Source organism: Halichoeres trimaculatus, unplaced genomic scaffold, assembly GCF_033239565.1.
Source record: "Halichoeres trimaculatus isolate MK-OKI-2021-1 unplaced genomic scaffold, fHalTri1.1 fHalTri1_scaffold_22, whole genome shotgun sequence".
Classification (NCBI taxonomy): Eukaryota; Metazoa; Chordata; class Actinopteri; order Labriformes; family Labridae; genus Halichoeres; species Halichoeres trimaculatus.
The window spans coordinates 12,009,561-12,028,966 of NW_027437200.1; the positions used below are offsets into that span (position 1 = coordinate 12,009,561).

The 19,406-nt window shown below is 40.1% G+C and overlaps 1 protein-coding gene across 1 annotated transcript; it reads right to left on the reverse strand.

Moving 5' to 3' along the window:
• Nucleotides 1-24: 24 nt before the first annotated feature.
• Nucleotides 25-19,398, reverse strand: spag17 (sperm associated antigen 17). The gene is made up of 49 exons (XM_074698957.1): nt 19,243-19,398; nt 18,480-18,620; nt 18,073-18,132; nt 17,786-17,914; nt 17,365-17,575; nt 16,945-17,145; nt 16,676-16,848; nt 16,326-16,472; nt 15,182-15,212; nt 14,969-15,087; nt 14,636-14,830; nt 13,595-13,699; nt 13,325-13,475; nt 12,918-13,130; nt 12,732-12,769; nt 12,532-12,645; nt 10,916-11,070; nt 10,625-10,734; nt 10,484-10,557; nt 10,054-10,314; nt 9,851-9,965; nt 9,594-9,728; nt 9,335-9,445; nt 9,173-9,243; nt 8,859-8,967; nt 8,591-8,754; nt 8,362-8,485; nt 8,085-8,236; nt 7,008-7,152; nt 6,447-6,871; nt 6,163-6,348; nt 5,850-5,974; nt 5,591-5,721; nt 5,255-5,388; nt 4,975-5,163; nt 4,073-4,186; nt 3,902-3,953; nt 3,529-3,616; nt 3,357-3,407; nt 3,096-3,213; nt 2,901-3,000; nt 2,618-2,657; nt 2,405-2,466; nt 1,835-1,971; nt 1,399-1,577; nt 1,090-1,150; nt 757-912; nt 208-337; nt 25-118 (listed from the first exon to the last, which is right to left on the reverse strand). Exons 1-49 carry the CDS (start codon nt 19,342-19,344, stop codon nt 108-110), a joined length of 6,345 nt encoding a protein of 2,114 aa, XP_074555058.1. The 5' UTR covers nt 19,345-19,398; the 3' UTR covers nt 25-107.
• Between the last annotated feature and the right edge of the window lie 8 nt (nt 19,399-19,406).

Sequence of the window (19,406 nt, forward strand, 5' to 3'; positions counted from 1 at the left end):
AAAATTCTTGTTTATTTAAAAGAACAGATAGATTTTATTCAAAAGAGAAAATGCAGTAATAATGAAAATATAGAATATGACTTGCAGTTTTTCATTTTTTCTTCATACTAGTGGTGTCCTGAAATGAAAAAAAAATAAAAATTAAGGATTGACACTTCATCTTGCTGTGTTACATCTATGTTTTCTCATTTAAAACAATCTACTTACCCTTGCTCACTGGAGGCTTGGTTAGGACAGAACTGGACCCACGTCCAGCTGATTTGCTTGAGGATTCCTGAAGGCCCTTGAAGCCTTTCTTGTTGTGGTCTTTGAGCCAAGCATTGTATAACCTCCCAGGAAGGATATGTGAAATTTTATAAGGACTAGCATCACCGTGGGATTCCTGAATTCACATCTTGCTGAGCAACTCTGGCTAGTTGTATTTGTGGAAATATGACAAACTGCATTTACCTCAGACATCAATCCATTAGCTGTCTCCTTCCTCTGAGAAGATTTAATTATCTCTATTAATTTGATCAGATTTTAGCCTGTAAGAGGTTTTAATCTGTACCATTTGTCAATTCTGTGCAAGCTGATATAAATAATAAGTGGTGTCTAAATGAGTAACACTGATTTGTTTTCATCAAGTACATACATGGACCTTATGGCTAAATGCCAGCTGATTTGACCCTTACCCTTGAAAATGGATATCAGAGACACAATACTTACAGAGAGAAAAATCTAAAGAAATATTTTTATCATTCCTTGACTTAATAAAAGGATATGAGCAGTGACAGGCAGGTAGAGGATGTCCACCTCGGTGTTGATGACTATATCATAAGTGATGCATTTTTTCAGCTCTTCTTCTCCTGCTTGGACCGCACACATGGCAAAGAGCTGCACCTGAAGCTCAACATGCAAACCTGCAGCCACCTAAACAAACACATAGTTTACTACATGCATGGTTGCTACTTCTATCCTAATAGCTTATATATGAAAAAACAACATATATGGGAGATTATAACAAAATACAAAAACGTATTAACAGAAATGGTCGCACTGCCTTTGTATGACTTACAGGGACCTGAATACCGTGGTTGCTATACTTACAGGTCCATGGTTGTAGATGACCCGCAGGCCTGTAGCAGGAGGAGGCTGTTTCACATGGAATCTGGTAGAAGCACACCATAAATAGTTTCAGGTCAGACTTTTCCCTTTGGACCTGAAGGTGACCCACAAACAGTCCACATCTCTCCACAGTACCCAGTTTTTCTGTCATACTACAGGATGCTTTAAACCAATTTTGGGGTTGCAGTAACGGTAGCATATCTTTTGAATATGTTCCTCACTGTGAAGCTTTTATTTGCCCCTGGATATTTTCAGCCAAGCTTCCGTTTAACTGTAATTTGCGGTTTTTACCTGCAGGTGTCAACACCCACATTCTTCATCACCACGGTAATGGTTGCAGAGGTTCCCTCCTGCAGTGTGCCAAAGTCGACTCTGGAGGGAAGGAGCTGGAATCCCCTCACTATGACATCTGGATTCATCAGAGAGACAGTTTTACATTTCTTCCTCACTGGCTCTTCCACTGAGAGGAACTGAAGAAGGGGAAATATTAAACACAAAGCATGAATTAGGAGCTTATATTTTTCAAAAAAAGGTCATTGTATTTTTCCAGGACAAAATAGGTCACCCTACTGATCCTTTGCTTAGCAGTAATTTAAAAAAAAAACATCTGGTGAAAAACAAGGTGAATGGCACTACTAGGCTGTAGCTACTCAAACACATGGAGTTTAATGACATGAATATTTTTATGCACACAGTTAAAACCATTATAATTTCAGTGTTTGAATACCTGTTGATTTGGTACACTGCTGGGTTTGGAGCTCAGGATAGAGGTTGGTAGCCTGACTTTAGTCTTCCTAGGCTTTCCAGTCACATCCATTTGGACAGCCTTCATTTGCCTGGATGATTCTCTCGGACTGCTTTGACCTGTCATAGACACGTGCACAGAGACACACAAATATACAAACATCAAATGTTTCCTGTAAGTTCAGTGTTCAATTTACTAAAACCTGCAGAACAAAAAGTGTAAAAATGAATTCGCTTAAACGTCATTTATTTGTGCATTTTTGAGAAGGCATTGCTTCCATTTTTTGTATTTTCACATTTGAACAGAAAATAATACAGGTCCTCGTTCTGTCTTGACTGATGACGACTTATTTCAAATTCAAACGATGCCCCAAAAAAGTCCAAATTAAACCTGGTGTTATTCCTGATCTACTGCTGCATTCAGTGACCCTCAGCCTCTTGCTCTTCTGGAGTTTTTAACTTAAGTTTTGACACAAATTTTGACAAAATATCAGTGGGATCCCCAATTAGATCATTTACTTAAAAACACAGGAGAGGATGATGGGGTACAGACCAGTGTGGTGCTCTGAGTTGGCTTGTCCTTTTTTAACCATCCTTCCACTTGCTGCAGCATGACTGTGAAAAGACAAGAGAGTTAAAAATGAGTCACAACAGCAAATTTGAACATAATTTAGCAATTCAAAAGTAATTTATGAAATATCAACAATCTAATATTTGATATGCACTAAATATATGTTAAAAGTGCAAACCACATCCACTTAACTACCTTGCAGACTTCGAGGGTGTTGGATTTAGAGGTCGTGGAGCTGCAGGTGCAAGAACAAAAATATATGAACTTTTTCCACAGTAAACAATTTTATGTTGCTGCTTTAAAATTCAAACTTTTAGTAGATTTTTATAATGTAACACAAAAAATACAGCCATTTGGTAACAGTGACCGACACTGATATGAAAATAAAGATATAAAACAGGGTAAAAACAATAGCATTGCGTGGTATAAAATATATCTTTTGCATCGCCTCTTAAACACTGACTGTATAAAAACTCACTGTTTTCTTGAGGGGCATCTTTTAGGTCAGCCTCAGCACTCTCTGACCTTGGAATCGGAGGAAGCGCCATAGAAAGAGTCCTCATGTCCGGTCTTTGGTGCTGTTAAAGATCAGTAGCATACCTGTGTCTCTGGCTGTGCCTCATGTTTTTTATTTCATGTTAAAAACTGTAAAAGGAGGTATTCCTCTACTTACTGTTAAGGTGGAAATTAACAGCTCCTGGTGTAGCGAATTGTTTTCCGGGTGGAAATAAGGGACAATGTTCTTCTTCCTCAGAGCTTCTCTACACGCTGTCTCCTCAGATATTTCCTGTCTGTTGTACATGTAGAGAAAAATACCTGTCAGTTAATAGCTCCCATTGCAAACATGATATTCTCTTGTTTTTGTATGGTACAAGTGGTTCATAATTCTTCATTGAGAATCCCAAAATTTCATGGACAATAAAACAACATTCACCTGTGCTGTGCAAGTCTTCCAGCCCATTTCGACTCCTTTTCACTTGTAAAACTTAACAGAGGAGAGAGTTTAACAGAATATTATTGTGGTTTCTGAACCAAAGTACACAGAACTATCACTTTGAGTAGGTCATCAACTGCATGGTCATGCATCTCAATTTGATTTTCTCAACCTGTCACTGGATAGTGTGGCTGAATCTTCTGAAATATCCAGCTCAGCTGGGGCTTCGACAGCTTGGCTATACAGATTGGCTATATCCTCTGTAAAAAATGTGGAAGGAATGAGAAGAAAATAAATAAATGACTGAATATGTGTGAGAGGATGATAATAATGTATGATGACTGACTGCGAAACAGATATTTCTCACAATCTTTTCATCTTGTTACAATATCCAACATTATTGTAGGCACATCGTTAGAAACTGATTAAAAATCTATTTCACTCTTTCTAAAAAAAAATTTAACTCATTGAGTGAATGATGTTATTTGATGCGAAAAGGGAAATATTTTCCAACTGTCTATAAAAAAGTAAAATCAGTCATCTACCCGATGTCCTCTCCTCAAGGGATTGACGAGCCTCTTCATCTTCTGCAAAAGACTGTTAAATGTACAATTCATGATTAACAAAAATGATATAACATATTACCATATCACATGTTATTACCTCAGAAAAAAACTGATTGTGTATCATTAATGTTTGCATGTGTGTGAACTGACCAGGACTAAGTTGAGCAGATCACTTGCATGAACGACCTCCTCCTTAGTGCGAGGGTCTTTAATTTTCATATCCTCTGAGCGTTGCTCCTTCTCCATCACACTTTCAATGTATTCCTACAATCAGAGAAATGTTTCAATATTTCCAGGATGGTGCTTCAAGTTGTTGTAAGAACTATCCAGAATCTTTACTGTTTTCTGGGTTAAAGACTCCATTTCCCATGACCACTATCACTTACTATTGTAAGGATGTGAGTCCTGCCCAGACATGCATTCATTAAAGAAGCAAATGCAAGGAGACTGGATTGTCTTTTAAACACTTCTTTTCTGTATTCAAGACAACTTTTTGCAGAGGATGCAAAGTGACGAAGTAATGTATTCATTCATAGCTGTGCAGCACTATTGTTTGAAGCAACTCCAACCTCACCAAGCAGAGCTAACGTAACCTCACTCTTCATTAGACTCTCAAGTTTGAGAAGACCACCGCAGTATAAATGCTGCAAGTGTTTAGGTTTTATCTAGATTCCAAATAGTCATCTATCAGAAAAAAGAACCGATCTTGCTTCTCACTGCTAAATGTAGCCAGCCAGCATAGTGTTGTCACGTAGATTTCCAGTCTTAGTGCCCTAAATCGAATCTTTGGTCAGGTTGACCGCGAATACTGAGAAAGAAATAATTAGAAATAACCAATTTTGGCACTGATAAGTAATCCTAAATCTTGGATCCAGGCAAATATAAAAAGAGTCAGACTATTTCAAGATCCCTCATGAAGTCTTCACAGAGCCTTTAAAGCCCAACAAGCAGCAAAACACTTCATCAGGTCAGAATTAGTGGTGCAACTACAGTATATCATTCAACTTTGTTAAACTGACATATACATGACATCAGAGATGTGTTTGTTTTACCCTCAATCGAGTGTCAACGGTATTTTTAAGTGAAGCAGTGATTGGTCGGTGCTGATACAGTTCCCTGATCTCCAGCACTTTGGGGCAGTCCCTTATAGGTTGATGCTGTTCAGCTGAACCGTGCCATGTCTCTCTCAGAGTCAAACCTTTTCCCAGGTTTGTACCAAACGAAGGCCCTGGAACCCGAACCTGGATCGGAGAGAAAGGCAGAGTGAAAGACATGTCACTGTTAGGCCATTTAGTTTATACACAAAACATGTACATATTCATGAACCTGTACCTCTGTCCTAGGGAAGTCATGCCAGGTTCGGTTTCTGAGGTTGGGAGGAGTAATGTCTGGATTCTGTTTCCTTAACAACCACTGGGACCACACACTCTGCTGGCTGGGCTTGAGAATGGTTATGCCAAACTCATCTGAAACAGTGTTCAAAATAAATCTGCATTTTATTCCCCCTGGTACCTCTACTTCTGCAGAGGTAATGAAGAGATCAAAGTGCACTCAAAGACAATGAGTTTACTGAACAGGTTGGCTACACCAAGTAATAAAGCTGCAGAAACTGAATCAGCCTTGCTCATATTTGTATTGTGTGTCTGTCTTGAGGATAATAAAGTGCACCTTGTGTGTCTGGCAGTGGTTCCTTCAGCACTGCTATGGTAGGGTCAGAGTACGCCTGGTAGAGCAGATCCTCCACAGTTTGAGAGCTCAGCAGTTCAGTGCCAGAGCCGTCCTCATGCACCACAAACAGTCTGAAAAACAAGCGTTTGAATCCAGTAAAGTGAGTGTTAAAGTGGTGTTGGCTCACATGTGCTGCAAGTAAATGTCAGGAGAAAGTGGGATATGACGCTAGGGTTTAACCAAGTGTACATTTTCTGACCTGGGACAGTGCTCTCTCCTTGCCATTTCCCTCTCCTCCTCTTCTTCAGGCTCCCCTTCATTTTGTGTCATTGTGCTTGGATCTGGACTGAAGTTCAGCACAGATAACTGCCCATCTTCCATCACCTGCCACACACAGTCACAGCTTTTAAACTGTTCTAAAATATAATTTCTGTGACGTTTTTTACATATATGTATATTTGTTGGATAACTTATTGTATTTAGTTAGTTATCTTTGCTTGGTTTAATCACACTATCTGTAATTTTTCACAGATTTCTCATGTTTAGTTCTTCATCTCATCCTTGAAACTGACCTGGAAGTGGTTCCCATCCATATCTGTAACATCACAGGCCACTTTATCTATGTGACTCATGGTGTAGCTTCCTGGTTGGTTTGTGAGAGTACCACCATTAGGACTTGGGGTTACAGGAGGGTCAGAGGTGTACACACACACCCCATCAGCTTGGATCTGCAAGAGTCCCACTTTGGATGGGAACACCTGGGTAAGAGGAGAACACAAAAACAAAAACCATGTAGGCCAACAAAAATATGACCTCACATGAACAATAGTTGAGATCTTTGCTGTTAATCGCTCACCTGATAGGCTCCTCGGTTGTTTCCAGTGATGACAGTCCCGTCGGCTAAGAAGACGTGAGCCATGTGTCGTTCTGGGTACATCACTACAGTGGCACAGCCCTCCTTCTCAACTAACACCAGCTGCTCTTTTGTAGCCAAACTCCCCTTCTCTCTATCACATGAGTTCTTAGGACCATTCTCTCCTGCAGACATGCTCTCTTCCCCATCTTTATACGCTCTACCTTCCATTTCACTACACCTGTGCTCACACTCAGCTTGTCCAGAACTTTCTTTCCCAGCGCAACCTATTGTTTCTTCTTCATTCATGTCCTGGCTCTGTATTTTCTCATTGACAGTAGCAGTACAGGGTGTATCACACACACATTCAATGCAGCCACATGCAAAATCAGATGACGGTCTGAGGGTCACACTCCCACGCTGCTCCCCTACAAAGTTAACACATGCAGGACCTCCCATCAGATAAACTCACTTATGAAAGATGATTATAGGCATTTTAGAAGCATGCAGTTGTTGTGCGAGCAGAGTCTTGAGGATGCTGTGTATGCGCTGAATGCTGGTCACCTGGGTGTAGATGTAGGTGGTGCAGTGTGTTTGGGGGTCGGTCTTGATAGATACTGGTAATTCTGGTTCCATCTGCATGGTCCGCACATCGAGATCCCTCAGGGCTCTGGACAGAAATCACTAGATCCTCTCTGTTCAGCATCACCTGGCACAAATACATGAAACTTATTCCTAAAAATTATGAGATATTTTCACAAAGATGTTTAAAAATTGTTGAAGTGTTTTATTTTTGCTTTGGTACAAGATATAACATTATGAAACCACTGTCCAGGCAAACGTTGCTAGGCGCCACCCTGTTGGCTAGGGCTGCTTTTTGCAGCAGCTCTCTCTTCTCTGTCCGTTTCTTGTAATTTTCTCGTCTCTTTTTCGTCATCTTTGTATTTGGAGTGGATCATAACTTTGTATGGCTCATTTGTTGGTCATGGACACCAAACTTTTTGTGGCTTCAGTGATATTTTTACTACTTTTTCTTCTGTGTTTGTCTAGAGATCCTGCATGTAACCATGGCTGCATTGTTTACATGTGAACTCAGCTGTTAGCAGCCTGTAGCATGTCGATGCTAACTGGTGTAAGGCCTGATGTCTACCCACAAGGTGAGGAGAAGGAGGTGAGGACGACGTGCTGGTTCTCAGGTGTGAGTTAAGAAGTGACATAAGATGGACGAGCTAGCTGTGCTAACCCAGCAACTGAGGGAATACCAGAAGGCAGAGTAGCATCATGCTATTCACAGACATGGCTAACGGAGATAACATCAGACACCAACACACTTGGAAGAGCTTCACCTGCTGTGAGCAGACAGGATCTAGAAGACAGAGATGGAGCATGACTGAAGAAGCTCAGTCCTGGATCCTGTGGAGGTGGAGGCTGGCTGAACTGGACAATGATGGACAAGCTGTCATCATCTATTTTCTTTTGGACCTTTTTGCACTTTCTATACACTTTCTTACTTTTGTTTTCTTGATTGCTGCTGTGACTTCAATTTTGTTGTACTTGTTACAATGACAATAAAGTTCTTTTCTATTCTATTCTATTCTAAATGCTGATCCCTATGAACCTGAGGTCACACTGTGCTCTTACCTCATGTGTGATGGGATCAGTAGACTTGAAGACAAGCAGAGGCGTGGTTGGTATGTGTTGGTGTGTGGTGCCCACAGTGTGGATGCGAGTTCCTGATGGAGTCGTGGTCAACCAAAACCCTCTTTGAGAGTCAGCCTCTTTCTCTGTTTTCTCTGTTGCGTCAAATTCAAAAGATACAAAGACAAAATGAGACTTTAACGGCTCCTTACAACAGCAGTCATGTTAGTTTGAAAGCTAGCGAAAAAGCAGCTTTTCATCTATGAGTGTAAATTCTTACTTGTCTGGCTGGTCATTGTGTCCTCAACTTCCTGAGGGTTGTTTTCCTCCACAAGATCAGAGTCTGGAACCCACACTGGACCAGAATCTTGGCCCACACTGACCGTGCCATCTGCAAACAGAACCTGCACATGTGATTAGGTTACGTGTGTCAGGAAGCTGTGGTGATACCAGACAAACCAGTCCACCTGACTTGTCAGCATAAATGCTCATGTGATCAGTAATATCACCTGGGTAGACCCATCTCGCATGTATCGGATTACAGCTCCCTGGCTGGTGATGATTCGGGAATATTCTTTGCAAAGAGAAGAGTCCTGAAGCTGTCCTGCCACTCCTCTTCCATGGAGAGGAAAACCCTGTTTAACCAAAATACCCTGCTCCTCTTCAGACACGCCTGAATACATAAAGACACAGACATATAAAACTGAACATGCTTTCAAAGAGGCAAGTTTAAGCCAGACAAACTTCATCATTTGTAGATGAATGTGCATTGCTGACCTTTTGAATCCTCTTTAAGGAATTGCAGCACCAGGCCATTAGGAAGGGAGATGTTAAGGCTATTGAATGGAGTTGATGTCAGTGCTGGCTGGCCTTCACACACCATGGACTGCACAGAATCACACAAAAATTAGCTTAAATACGCTACAAATAATACACTGATAACAGCAACAATTGCCAAAAAAGTCTGTTCTGTTTTACGTTATAAGAGCCATGACTTCATTTTAGGGTTACTTATCAGCTAAGGGCCCAAGGAGTTTGGCATTACTGCATTTTATGTGCATCTTTGTGGAAATTCAAACCAGATAAGTCACCTCTGAGTGTTGTGGAGAGGGGGAGAGAGGATGAGGGGGGAAGGTTGAGGTCTCTGATTCCAGGGTGCTCACTGTAACATCACCAAATGAGGACACATTCAACCAGTCAGTAACTTCAATTCAATCATTGGGGTTTTAGTATTATGTGTTAAATAGTAACACCTCTGTGTTCTCCTGTTGGGCCGTAGTAACTATATGAAAGGCGGATTCCATTGTTTAAAACTGCTGAGAAGGAGCCCTGCTTCACTCGTTTCTTCTCCACAGGCTCAGACTCTGAAAGGATACAGAAACACAAACTGATCATTTTTATTTCTTAGCAGTATTATCTGCTGATTTTTTTTTTCTTAAATTTATTCAAGGGAAGGATAAAATCAACCATCGTATCACATTGAATTGTCTGTAGAAAAATCTGCACCTTCACCTTTGATATCTTTAACATTGGATTCCTGGTTTTGGGGCTGAAATTGAGGTTTGACTTGATCAACAACAACGTGGTTGATGTGTGTAAAGAAATTATGGCCATCCTTATTTACTGCCACTTTCATCAAGCTGGAACCTGAACAGAAAAAAGATTACAATAAATGTGCAGGTGTAAAAAAAAGGCACCTGTAAAGAAAAGCTGAATCTCCCAACAGTTCATTTGATGCATATACTGAACGTCAAATTTGATCTCAGTACCTTCCACATAGCTGATATTCTCCACAGTGATTCGTCCTCCATCTGTAGGGAACAGAGACTGAAGACAACCTGACACATGGATCAACTTTCCATCCATGCTGTAGCCTGTGAACACCTGCTCATCGCAGAAACACAGTTAATCGCTTATACACATAGATTGTTTAGGTGCTTAGGGGTAAAAAATTCATTTTGTGTCCCCTCACATTGAGCACTTCCTCTGGTGGATGCTGTTCCTTGTTTCCCCCAACAGAGGGCGCTGTGGCAGTCACAGGCTCTCTTGAGGTCTTGTTTGAGCTGTTTGCCGTCTCTGCTCTGCCTTTTTTGCCACTTGTCAAAGCTTTGCTCTTCTTGTCATCCGTCGGCTTAGCCTCATCCTTCTGCTGCTTGGATTTAAGGGAATTGTCCTTCTTGGATTTTTTGGAAGTCTCCTCCTCCTTTAGCTGCTCCTGCTCCAACTTCCAGGCCTGTAACATTATGTACACAGAAAAACAAACCAATCCCAGAGATTAAAAATGACGTGACAGGTTGTTCAAACAGCCTTTGTGAGGAGATTTCAGTGGATGGTCCAAAGAGTATGTGCAATAATGATGCAATACAGTGAAAGCGAATATTATGCGGTCAGTGTTTTCTTACTTTGAGTGAATCTTTTCTGATAAATGGATTCAGAGTGTCCTCTTCCCCTTCTACCTTTTCATCTTGCCCTTTAACTAAAACAAATATACATGTATTAAAGCTGTACACATGTGTATAACTGTGGTTAAAAAATCCCTGTACCTTCAGGTGACTTGACAGGGCTACGACTTCTGCACGATATCTCTTCTCTCTTCAGCTCCTCTTCTTTTGTCCAATCTGAAATAGTTTTGGCTACATGCTCCAGGTACTTCCTATCAAAATAAGAACAAAAGCAGTGTCACTAATTACACAGACTTTATTTCATATTGGCCAAACGCTGGTAAGAAGGAGAAGAAAGTGTATTCTTTTGCTCTCTCACACAGCAGTAAAAATCCCATATCATGTCTGCACTGTGAGTGCAACATTGGGATGTATATCAACTTCTATCCTGACCTGAACTTGACATCAGTGTGAAGAGCAACATCCCAGAATTCATTGCACTGGAAATTAGGGCTCACTGGATTGTGACAAAAAATGTACAGGACGTTTTTCAGACTTCCTCTGAAGGTGTCCAGGCAACGGTATTCTTCTGAGGCTAGATGGAGGACCTATGAAGGTATGAAGAAAGTTAAAATGATAGGCAAGCAAAGTCATATGACAGGAAGTAAAACAAAGGTTTGAGACCTACAATTAAGATTTGTGTGTCCTTTCTCTTTAAATTGAATCATGTATGCAACATTGTAAGGTATTTTTTAAGTCAAATCCATAAGGTTAGAGTATTTTGTTTTCTTAAAGATGCTATGAGGAGGATCTGTTTTAATTGCACTCTCTCGCCACCTTCTGGCCAGGAGTCTCCGCACACTATTGTGAATTACTTTGAGCGAGGCGTGTGTTTGTTTTGGAATTAAATGGAGATCGGATCAAACAAATTTCCTTTGATTCGAGCATTTTAACAAATCATTTTAATATCATTTTTATATCTTGTCTTTAATTTTGCACTGCAAATTTTATCTTAAAATCTGTTTTAATCTTAAAATCTGTTCTTCAAATCTGTTTTAAAATCTGTTTTAAAATCTATTTTAACCTTTTTTTGTTTGTTTGTTTTTTGTTGTTTGTTTTAATCTCATTTTTAATTGAATTTTAATTGTTTTCTATGATTTGTTTTGCCTGTAAAGCACTTTGAATTGCATTGCTGAAATGTGCTATAGAAATAAACTTGTCTTGCCTTCCCTTGCCCTTGCCTTGGATACAATGGTACAATACAAGGTAAGGTATTTATCAATACAGTTACGTAGCGCTGTTGTTGAAACATGTCATCAAGCAGACATTGTAGTAGCCTGCTATATGTAGCGCTATCGGCAGCCCGGTGCTCCAGCATATCTGTAGGCCAATGTGACAACAAGTAAACACTGTCAGTTTGTGAGTAGATTAGTTGCCATTTATACTTAGCGATACAACCTAAGCTAAAGGCTAATTAGCCTTTAGCTTAGACTGTACCACTCTCCCCTTCAGCTTTCTTCTGCTCTTCTGTCCTTGTTCTGTCAGACAGTCTAGGCTCCTGTGTGTCCACCATCACTACAAAATTAATCACAGAAATCATTTTTAGCAGAGAAAAACACAGATCTTTGTGTTTTATCTCTCCTCACCACCAAACTTGATCAGCTGGTGTGGTGTTGTCACAAAGACCTAGACCTGTCCTGGTCAAGCGACCTGGGAGCTAAGAAGTAGCAATTTAAAATAACCTGTAACCAGCAATATTGGCGCTGATAATCTCATTTTAAAGTGTGGATTACGATCAGGCATATATCTAGAATTGAGACTTTTTCAAGATCACTTTCAAACTCCTCACAGCCCCTTTAAATTGCTGCTCACATTACACCTCCATTACACTGCTTTTTCACATTTTAAAGCTGAATACAAGCTTTTCATGTGAAGTAGCAGCTGAATGCATTACACTGAACCCAGTGTGCTTTGGATAACAATGAATGCTGGAATACACTCAGCAGGTACAGTGGTTACCTGGTACTGACAGTGTATAAAAACCCCAGGAGACATCAAAAAAGGGTCACCTGTAGGAAGATGGAGGCGCTGTGGTGTTCAGCATAGTGCCAGTCACACAAAGATCTCAGCCTACAGGTTTGGATGTCTGAGAGGTCCAGCTGGCAGCTCACTCGCCCACTGATCTGGTGGAGAAAACAGCATGTAGCAGTAAAGAGAGAAAGCACACTCCAAATGATCTGTGACGTTAAAAATATGACAGGAAGGTTACCTCTGCATCACTGGGATCTTCTGTTAGAAATGTCAGACCTATAATAAAAAACAGTTTTGATGCCAATGATGCTGATGGTATTTAGAAAATGTTACAGTGATCAAAGTCTGTGTTCAGTGTTTTCTCTGCACAAACCACATGGCAAACAAAGTCAAATTCGTCACCAACTAAATGACACAAACAGACCTTTAGTTCTTCGATCTTTTAGCTTCTGTTTGCCGTAAGAGGGTGGGTTATCCCAGGGAATTATCCCCTCTTTATGCTGCGGTGCTTGTTCCCCTGATCCCATTGGTCCAGCAGCAGTTAACAGTAAACCTTTTTGGTCTGGTTTGTTCAGGGGCATGCTTTCAAATACACTGAGCTGGAACAAACGCTCCACCTCTGGCCATGAGACAATGTCTGTGAATGATATAAATTTGAAAATCAACATTATGATAAAATAAAGAACAAAATAATAATAATAATAATAATAATAATAATAATAATAATAAGAGTAAAAACACGATAGGAAAAGAAGCCAAACAATCTGAGATAGAGCTACGTCGAAGTGAGAGCTGCTTTAGATACACAGCAACACGGAACAGGTGTCGTACCATCTGTGCAGTGGTGCTGTAGCTGCTGTTTGATGGCCATCCAACAGGAGTTAGTGTTGCTCTGCTGAGCCACAGAATGAATCAGCTCACAGACAGGAGAAAGCCTCATCATGGAGGACTCCACTTCTACTGGATCGAAACCCTTCAGCCCCTGTAAAAATCACACATGTATAAAACAGTTATTGAGTGAACTGATATCAAGGAAAGTCAGTATGAATTATTAATAAGAATAAATATCCACATTTTCAAACAGGAACAAACTCTACTTGCATTGATATCCCTGAAACGCAGCGCTGTCTCATCATGCTGCCTGATAATCTGCGGTTGCTCAGACTTGTTAGGGGGTGTCTCTGTTCCAAACATTTTCAGAAGCTTCTAAAAATCAGAAATAATAGAAACAAATGAGCTAATTATATTATGTCTGCAATCACGTCAGAATCATGTCTAAACTTATTTATTTTGTGTGCAACTTCTGTGCTGCAGTAGGAATGAGCTGCTCTTTACTACGTCTATAGCTCCATCTGCTGGACATCTGTTATATTGTATGCTTCTGACTTCTATTCCCATTTAATAAATAGTCTTGACCAATACTAAAAAAAATGTGTTATGAAAATATCTGAACTTGTAATTAATGTGATTAATGGACCCTTTTCTCATTAACATCAAAAGCACTTCAAATCTATATGTTTTTAAAGCGTTGTGATGAAATACTCTTTTTATCTGTTTTATTTATTAAGCGCTGTTACAAAGATTAGAGCTGTTTAATTTTGTACAGACAATTTTCTAAGTTTCTACTGAGTCTCTGCCTGCATTTGACAGGTTAATATAATATCTGCTTGTTTTATTACAGCTTTTTGTCCAGTAAATGAAAGAAAATGAAGTTCCTACACACACACTACACACTCTATCCCCGTTTCAGCGGTGCAGTGTACCCTTCCCCCGCTGTAACACAACAAAGCCAAGCCCACAGCATTTGCTCAGGGGCAACAACTCTCTAACCACGACAGTCTCTCTAAGCACAACAGTCTCCCGGGTGGAGATCGGTGTTTCTACTCTGAATGACTGTTAATATCCCTGATGGGGAATAACGCGTCTCTCGGAGGTTTCACAAATCCCACAGTCTCTTCCTGAGCAAAAGGGGAAGCTGCATTGGCCGGGAATCGAACCCGGGCCTCCCGCGTGGCAGGCGAGAATTCTACCACTGAACCACCAATGCTGCAGATATAAGTTCTTGGATGTCCAAACATTTTGTAATTATTGTGTGTATTGTATTTCACGGTGTAATAGTGCATTTGTGCATGTGCACTTTACCTCTCTGTCTTCCTCATTCTGCGCTTTCGACAGCACTTTGTTAAGCAGCCGGCTCTTCTCCTCTTTTGTCTGTAACAGAGGCAGGAAGCTCTCAAGCATGAAGCTGAGCAGCACAGGGTCTAACGCTGGACTATTGTTAGGCTTGGGCTCCTTGTTTGCTGGGGAAGGGGTGGACGGTTCTTCTGAAATCACAACCTAGACACGCAGAACAACACGCAGAAGGAGAATGAGTAAAGCTATAATACACTGATTAAATCCACCTAACCACAGATTCCTAAAAAATACTATGTTTGTTTGACCACATCAGATTTGGAAGGGAACATGACCACAGACCTGTTCCAACATAGAGTGTAAGATTAGCGGCACAGAGCAGGCTTCAGGGGGAACTAGGTGAAGTAGGTCGTTGTAGTAACGCATGTCCACATCTGAGGAGAGAAGAGGCTGCTCTGTCCCTGTCCATGAAGAGGACAGAAACAAGAGGATGGCTCAAGGTAACCATAGACAGTCTTATTTCAAAAGAAGAGAAATTAAAAACAAAGGCTGTACCTTGTACTGAATGTCCCTCTCGTTTTGACTTCTTCACAAGAAAGCACAAAGAAAGAGTAGATTATGTTTTGATAAGTAAAAAATATATAACTCTCACATTTAGCAACATAATAACCTTCACAAAGCACAAATATTAATCACTATTGGCAAAGCAAACTGAAAAGAACTGCAGTGTTATCTGTCAGCCAGCAGTAGTGTTGAGACACAGGCCGAGTGCAAGCTATAGAAAGGGATGTGAAGTATGTCAGGAATGTGCAGCAGAGTGGCGCAGCGGAAGCGTGCTGGGCCCATAACCCAGAGGTCGATGGATCGAAACCATCCTCTGCTAAGCATCCCTTTTTCACAGCCAGGCTGTGTGGCTGAGGTTTGAATATAACTCAGAATGCTTTAATTTAACAAAATCATCAACAAAAGTTACCCCAGACTCAAATGATTATTGTCAAAAGAAGCAATCAAATTTAACCTGTCGTTCCATTCGCAATACAAAATTATGTTTGCTGCTCTGTTGTGTAGTGACATACATGTGTGTAAATTAGGGATGCAAGATATTATCGGCACAATATCGTTATCGGCTGATAAAAGCTTAAAAACACGTTTATCGGTATCGGCAGATATAAAAATTTCTGCCGATAGTCACAGCCGATAAGGTGCTATTCAGTTAGGATTATTATTATTTTCCATCTGAAAAATAAGCTCCTTAAATAAAATGTAGCACTTCACTTATTTACACTGCAGAGCTCTGTGTCTGTCACCAGGTTGTTACAGTAGCTCTAAAATAATCAAATGCAACTTGTTTATGTTTAAAAATGCATTGTACATTTAAAGTTCATGTGATCTAAAGAAATTATTTTTCTGTATTTCAATACTGAATGTCTTGAGTTTGAAAAAATAATACATTTCTTATTTATGGTAAAATCAAATGTTTTCTGTCTTGTTTTATGTGTGTTTCTTAAACAAATAAGACCGTCACAATTAGAGTAACATATAAATGCCAGTACAGGATAGACTTAGCTTTCTTTACAGTGAAAAAAAACAAACAAACTTGTGATTATCAGTATCGGTCAAAAGGGGTTTCGATATATTGGCATATCGGATATCGGCAAAAATCCAATATCGTGCATCCCTAGTGTAAATATATTTGTACCTCTACAGGCTGTGGATCCAACCCATTAACAGTCGGCACACTGATGAGTTTCACATTGTCCACATAGTGCTGATGTTGTCTGCGCCAGTCCAGAGAGTCATAAATGAGATTAGCCACACCTTCAAAGATCTGGCTGCCCATCTCCAGCTGGACACACAGATAATGAATACATTAGTGGGCATGCAGTGTATAAAATAGCAAAACAAGACAAGTAGTTCAAAATGTGGTAAAGCAGGACAGTAAAGGTGAATGAAACATATTGACAACAGAGGAAAAGAAGACACAAGAGATATAAGAAAATGGGCAATAAATACACATCCTGGATTCAGAAATCTGCAGGATCAACTTACCTTAGCTTCAGGGTCTTCTTTGGAGAAAGGAGGCACCCAATCCTGGACAGTGTAGCTAAGCTGAACAACATCATGGAGCCTGGACTCAGGAGGCCCTCTGTCCAAAACTGGTCTCAAACTTGACCAAAACAGATCAAACTTCCTAGCCTCAGTTGCTTTAATAGACTCTGCTTCTGCCACAGAGAAGCGGAAAAAAAGGTTTGAACACATGTTGAAATCTTATAAACATTATTTACTTCTGATGCAGTTTTGTATTCAAGGCCTCATACCTGGATCGAGTCTCATACTCTCCTCCTGGCGGTCACATGTGTCTTTTTCCTGGAGCTCCTCAGAAGTTTGTGCATGATCAGAACACAGTTTGATGACATTGGCTATGTGTACGTTTATGAAATCAAGTTCTTTGATCAGATGTGGCTGGTGAAAACCCAGAACCAGAATGTAATGCTGGGGACCATCTTCTGGCTCATCATCTATGCAGAAAAATATACACAGTTATTAAGTTAACATATAAAAACACTAAAAAAGGAAGAAATAATTAAATTTTTCCTGCTATCTTGTACAACAAAGACATATAACCACTGTATACACAAAAAAGGTGGTTGTGCTGGATGTCCCGTTTAGTTCCTAACAGTATTTCCTCATATATCTAACTTAATGACTCTCTAACACAAAGAAAAGGTTTCTTTTACCAATAAATGTAGGTGATTCCACATCATCTCTGCGTTTGAGTTGAGTCTTCTTCTCTATGGTAGGTTCCAAAGGTGTGGGTGCACTCCCTCCCTTCTTAGAGGCCTTGGCGCCTCCTTTATCCTTGGCAGAGGGTGGCGCGGCCTTGGCCCCTCCTTTATCCTTGGCTGAGGGTGGCGCGGCCTTGGCCTTTTCCTCCTCAGGCTTTGAGAGCTGGCAACAAAAAGTGAACACAAAACACTTCATAGACATCTTATCAAGTCTGTTCCTCTTATGTTAATGACAAAGGCTGTGTTTTGTATACTGACAAAGAATTTTATCAGGGTTTCAAGGATCAAGCATCTGACCTAAGTGAAATCCTCATCAGCTAAATGCAGCAACTAAATCATACTAATCAGGGCATGTTAATGAACAAAGACTTACCTGCTCTCTATCCCTCCTCTGTTGATCACAAGTTTTGATTTGCAGAAGCTGGAACTTCAGTATTTTTGCCATCAGGTCACAGGGAATCTCCTGCCCTGCATCCAGCAGAACCTTAGCCGGCTCTGTTACCTGCAGAAAACACATGATGCAGCTTCACTCCATAGATATAAACAAAAACAAAGTTCTTCTTCAGACAATTACATTCAGAGATGAGTTTCACACCAACATAAGTTATTATTCTTTATAGCTTAGTGTCAATAAGCTCATGTCCAACATCCCCATCTTACCTCATAAAACATGGGGACATCATCAGGTTTTTTGGATTTAGGATTTCCCAACTCTTGGATCTGCAATACAGATGGACAAAAAAGTGCAGAGAACACACAAAAAAACATCAACAAAAAGATATTAAACAATAGTGAGGAAGTTGGTGAGCTAATGAGGATCAAGATTACTGGAGGGGTTGGGTGACTGAAAATGATGCTGGACCACTCTTCTGAAGATGACCAAATAATCAACCTGGATTTATCTTTAATTCATAACATGACACAAGTTTCAAAAATGTTAAAGCTAAATTTAGCTTTAAGGGCCCACGTGAGTTGGGAAAAACTCTAAGAGATCGTGAGAAATAAGAAATAATATAGAAGATACTGTGAACAGGCTATAGCAACTTTAAAAAATAAATAAACCATACCTTTGCAAGTGTGCTGTCCAATGTCAGCAGACTGAAAAGTCGACGTAAAGGTGTCTGTGCAGCCTGAGCCAAGGCCTGGATGAGTTCTTCATCCTCTGGACTTCGTCCAACCACAAAAGAGACACAAGCTCTCCATGAATCCTGGAAAATTAAAATACAAAGATTTGATCACATTTCTGTTTCATGCCGAAGAACGTCAACCACAAGCCACAACAAGTAGTACACTACACATTTTACACCTCCATCTATTTACTTTACAGTTCAAAGATATGTGGTTAAACGTCGAAACAAACGCTGAGGGCATTAATAATAATAATAAAAAAAGCCTTATTTATACTTACATACACCGTGCAAATTATCGTAGCTTAAACAGCTAAATCTCAACAGTTTGCCACCAAGTTTGAGATAAGTGCGCAAAGCTAACAAACGTGATAGACAACGCCATTTCCGTTTTATGGGTTTAGTTGTCAAAATATAACACCGAAAAAATAAAAGCGCCCTTTTCTTTTCATGCTCCCTACGATCTTGATACTGTCCTAAAACTTACCAAAACTGGTTCCTAATATGGGATATATTCCTAATATATAGCTGATTTACTATCATATCACTATCACTTCCGGTATCGTGCAACGTTAAGTTTGTAGGAAATCTACCGTTGCTAGCTAAAATGTTTTCTACTTAATTCCGAGGCGTGTAGTCAGCTATCATGACGCTGTGCTTAACTTGAAAAAGAAATTCAAAGATTATTTACAATCCCACAAACCTCTTCCAGCTGTGCTTTAACGAGACCAGCTTCCCAGTTCTTGTTAACTGCAGGTTTGGCACTGGACTTTTCTGAGCCCTTTTTAGCTTGCTTCGGTGGCATTTGTACTCAAAGATGATACCCTATATTATAAAAGCTATGAATCCAACACTGACTGGTTTTTC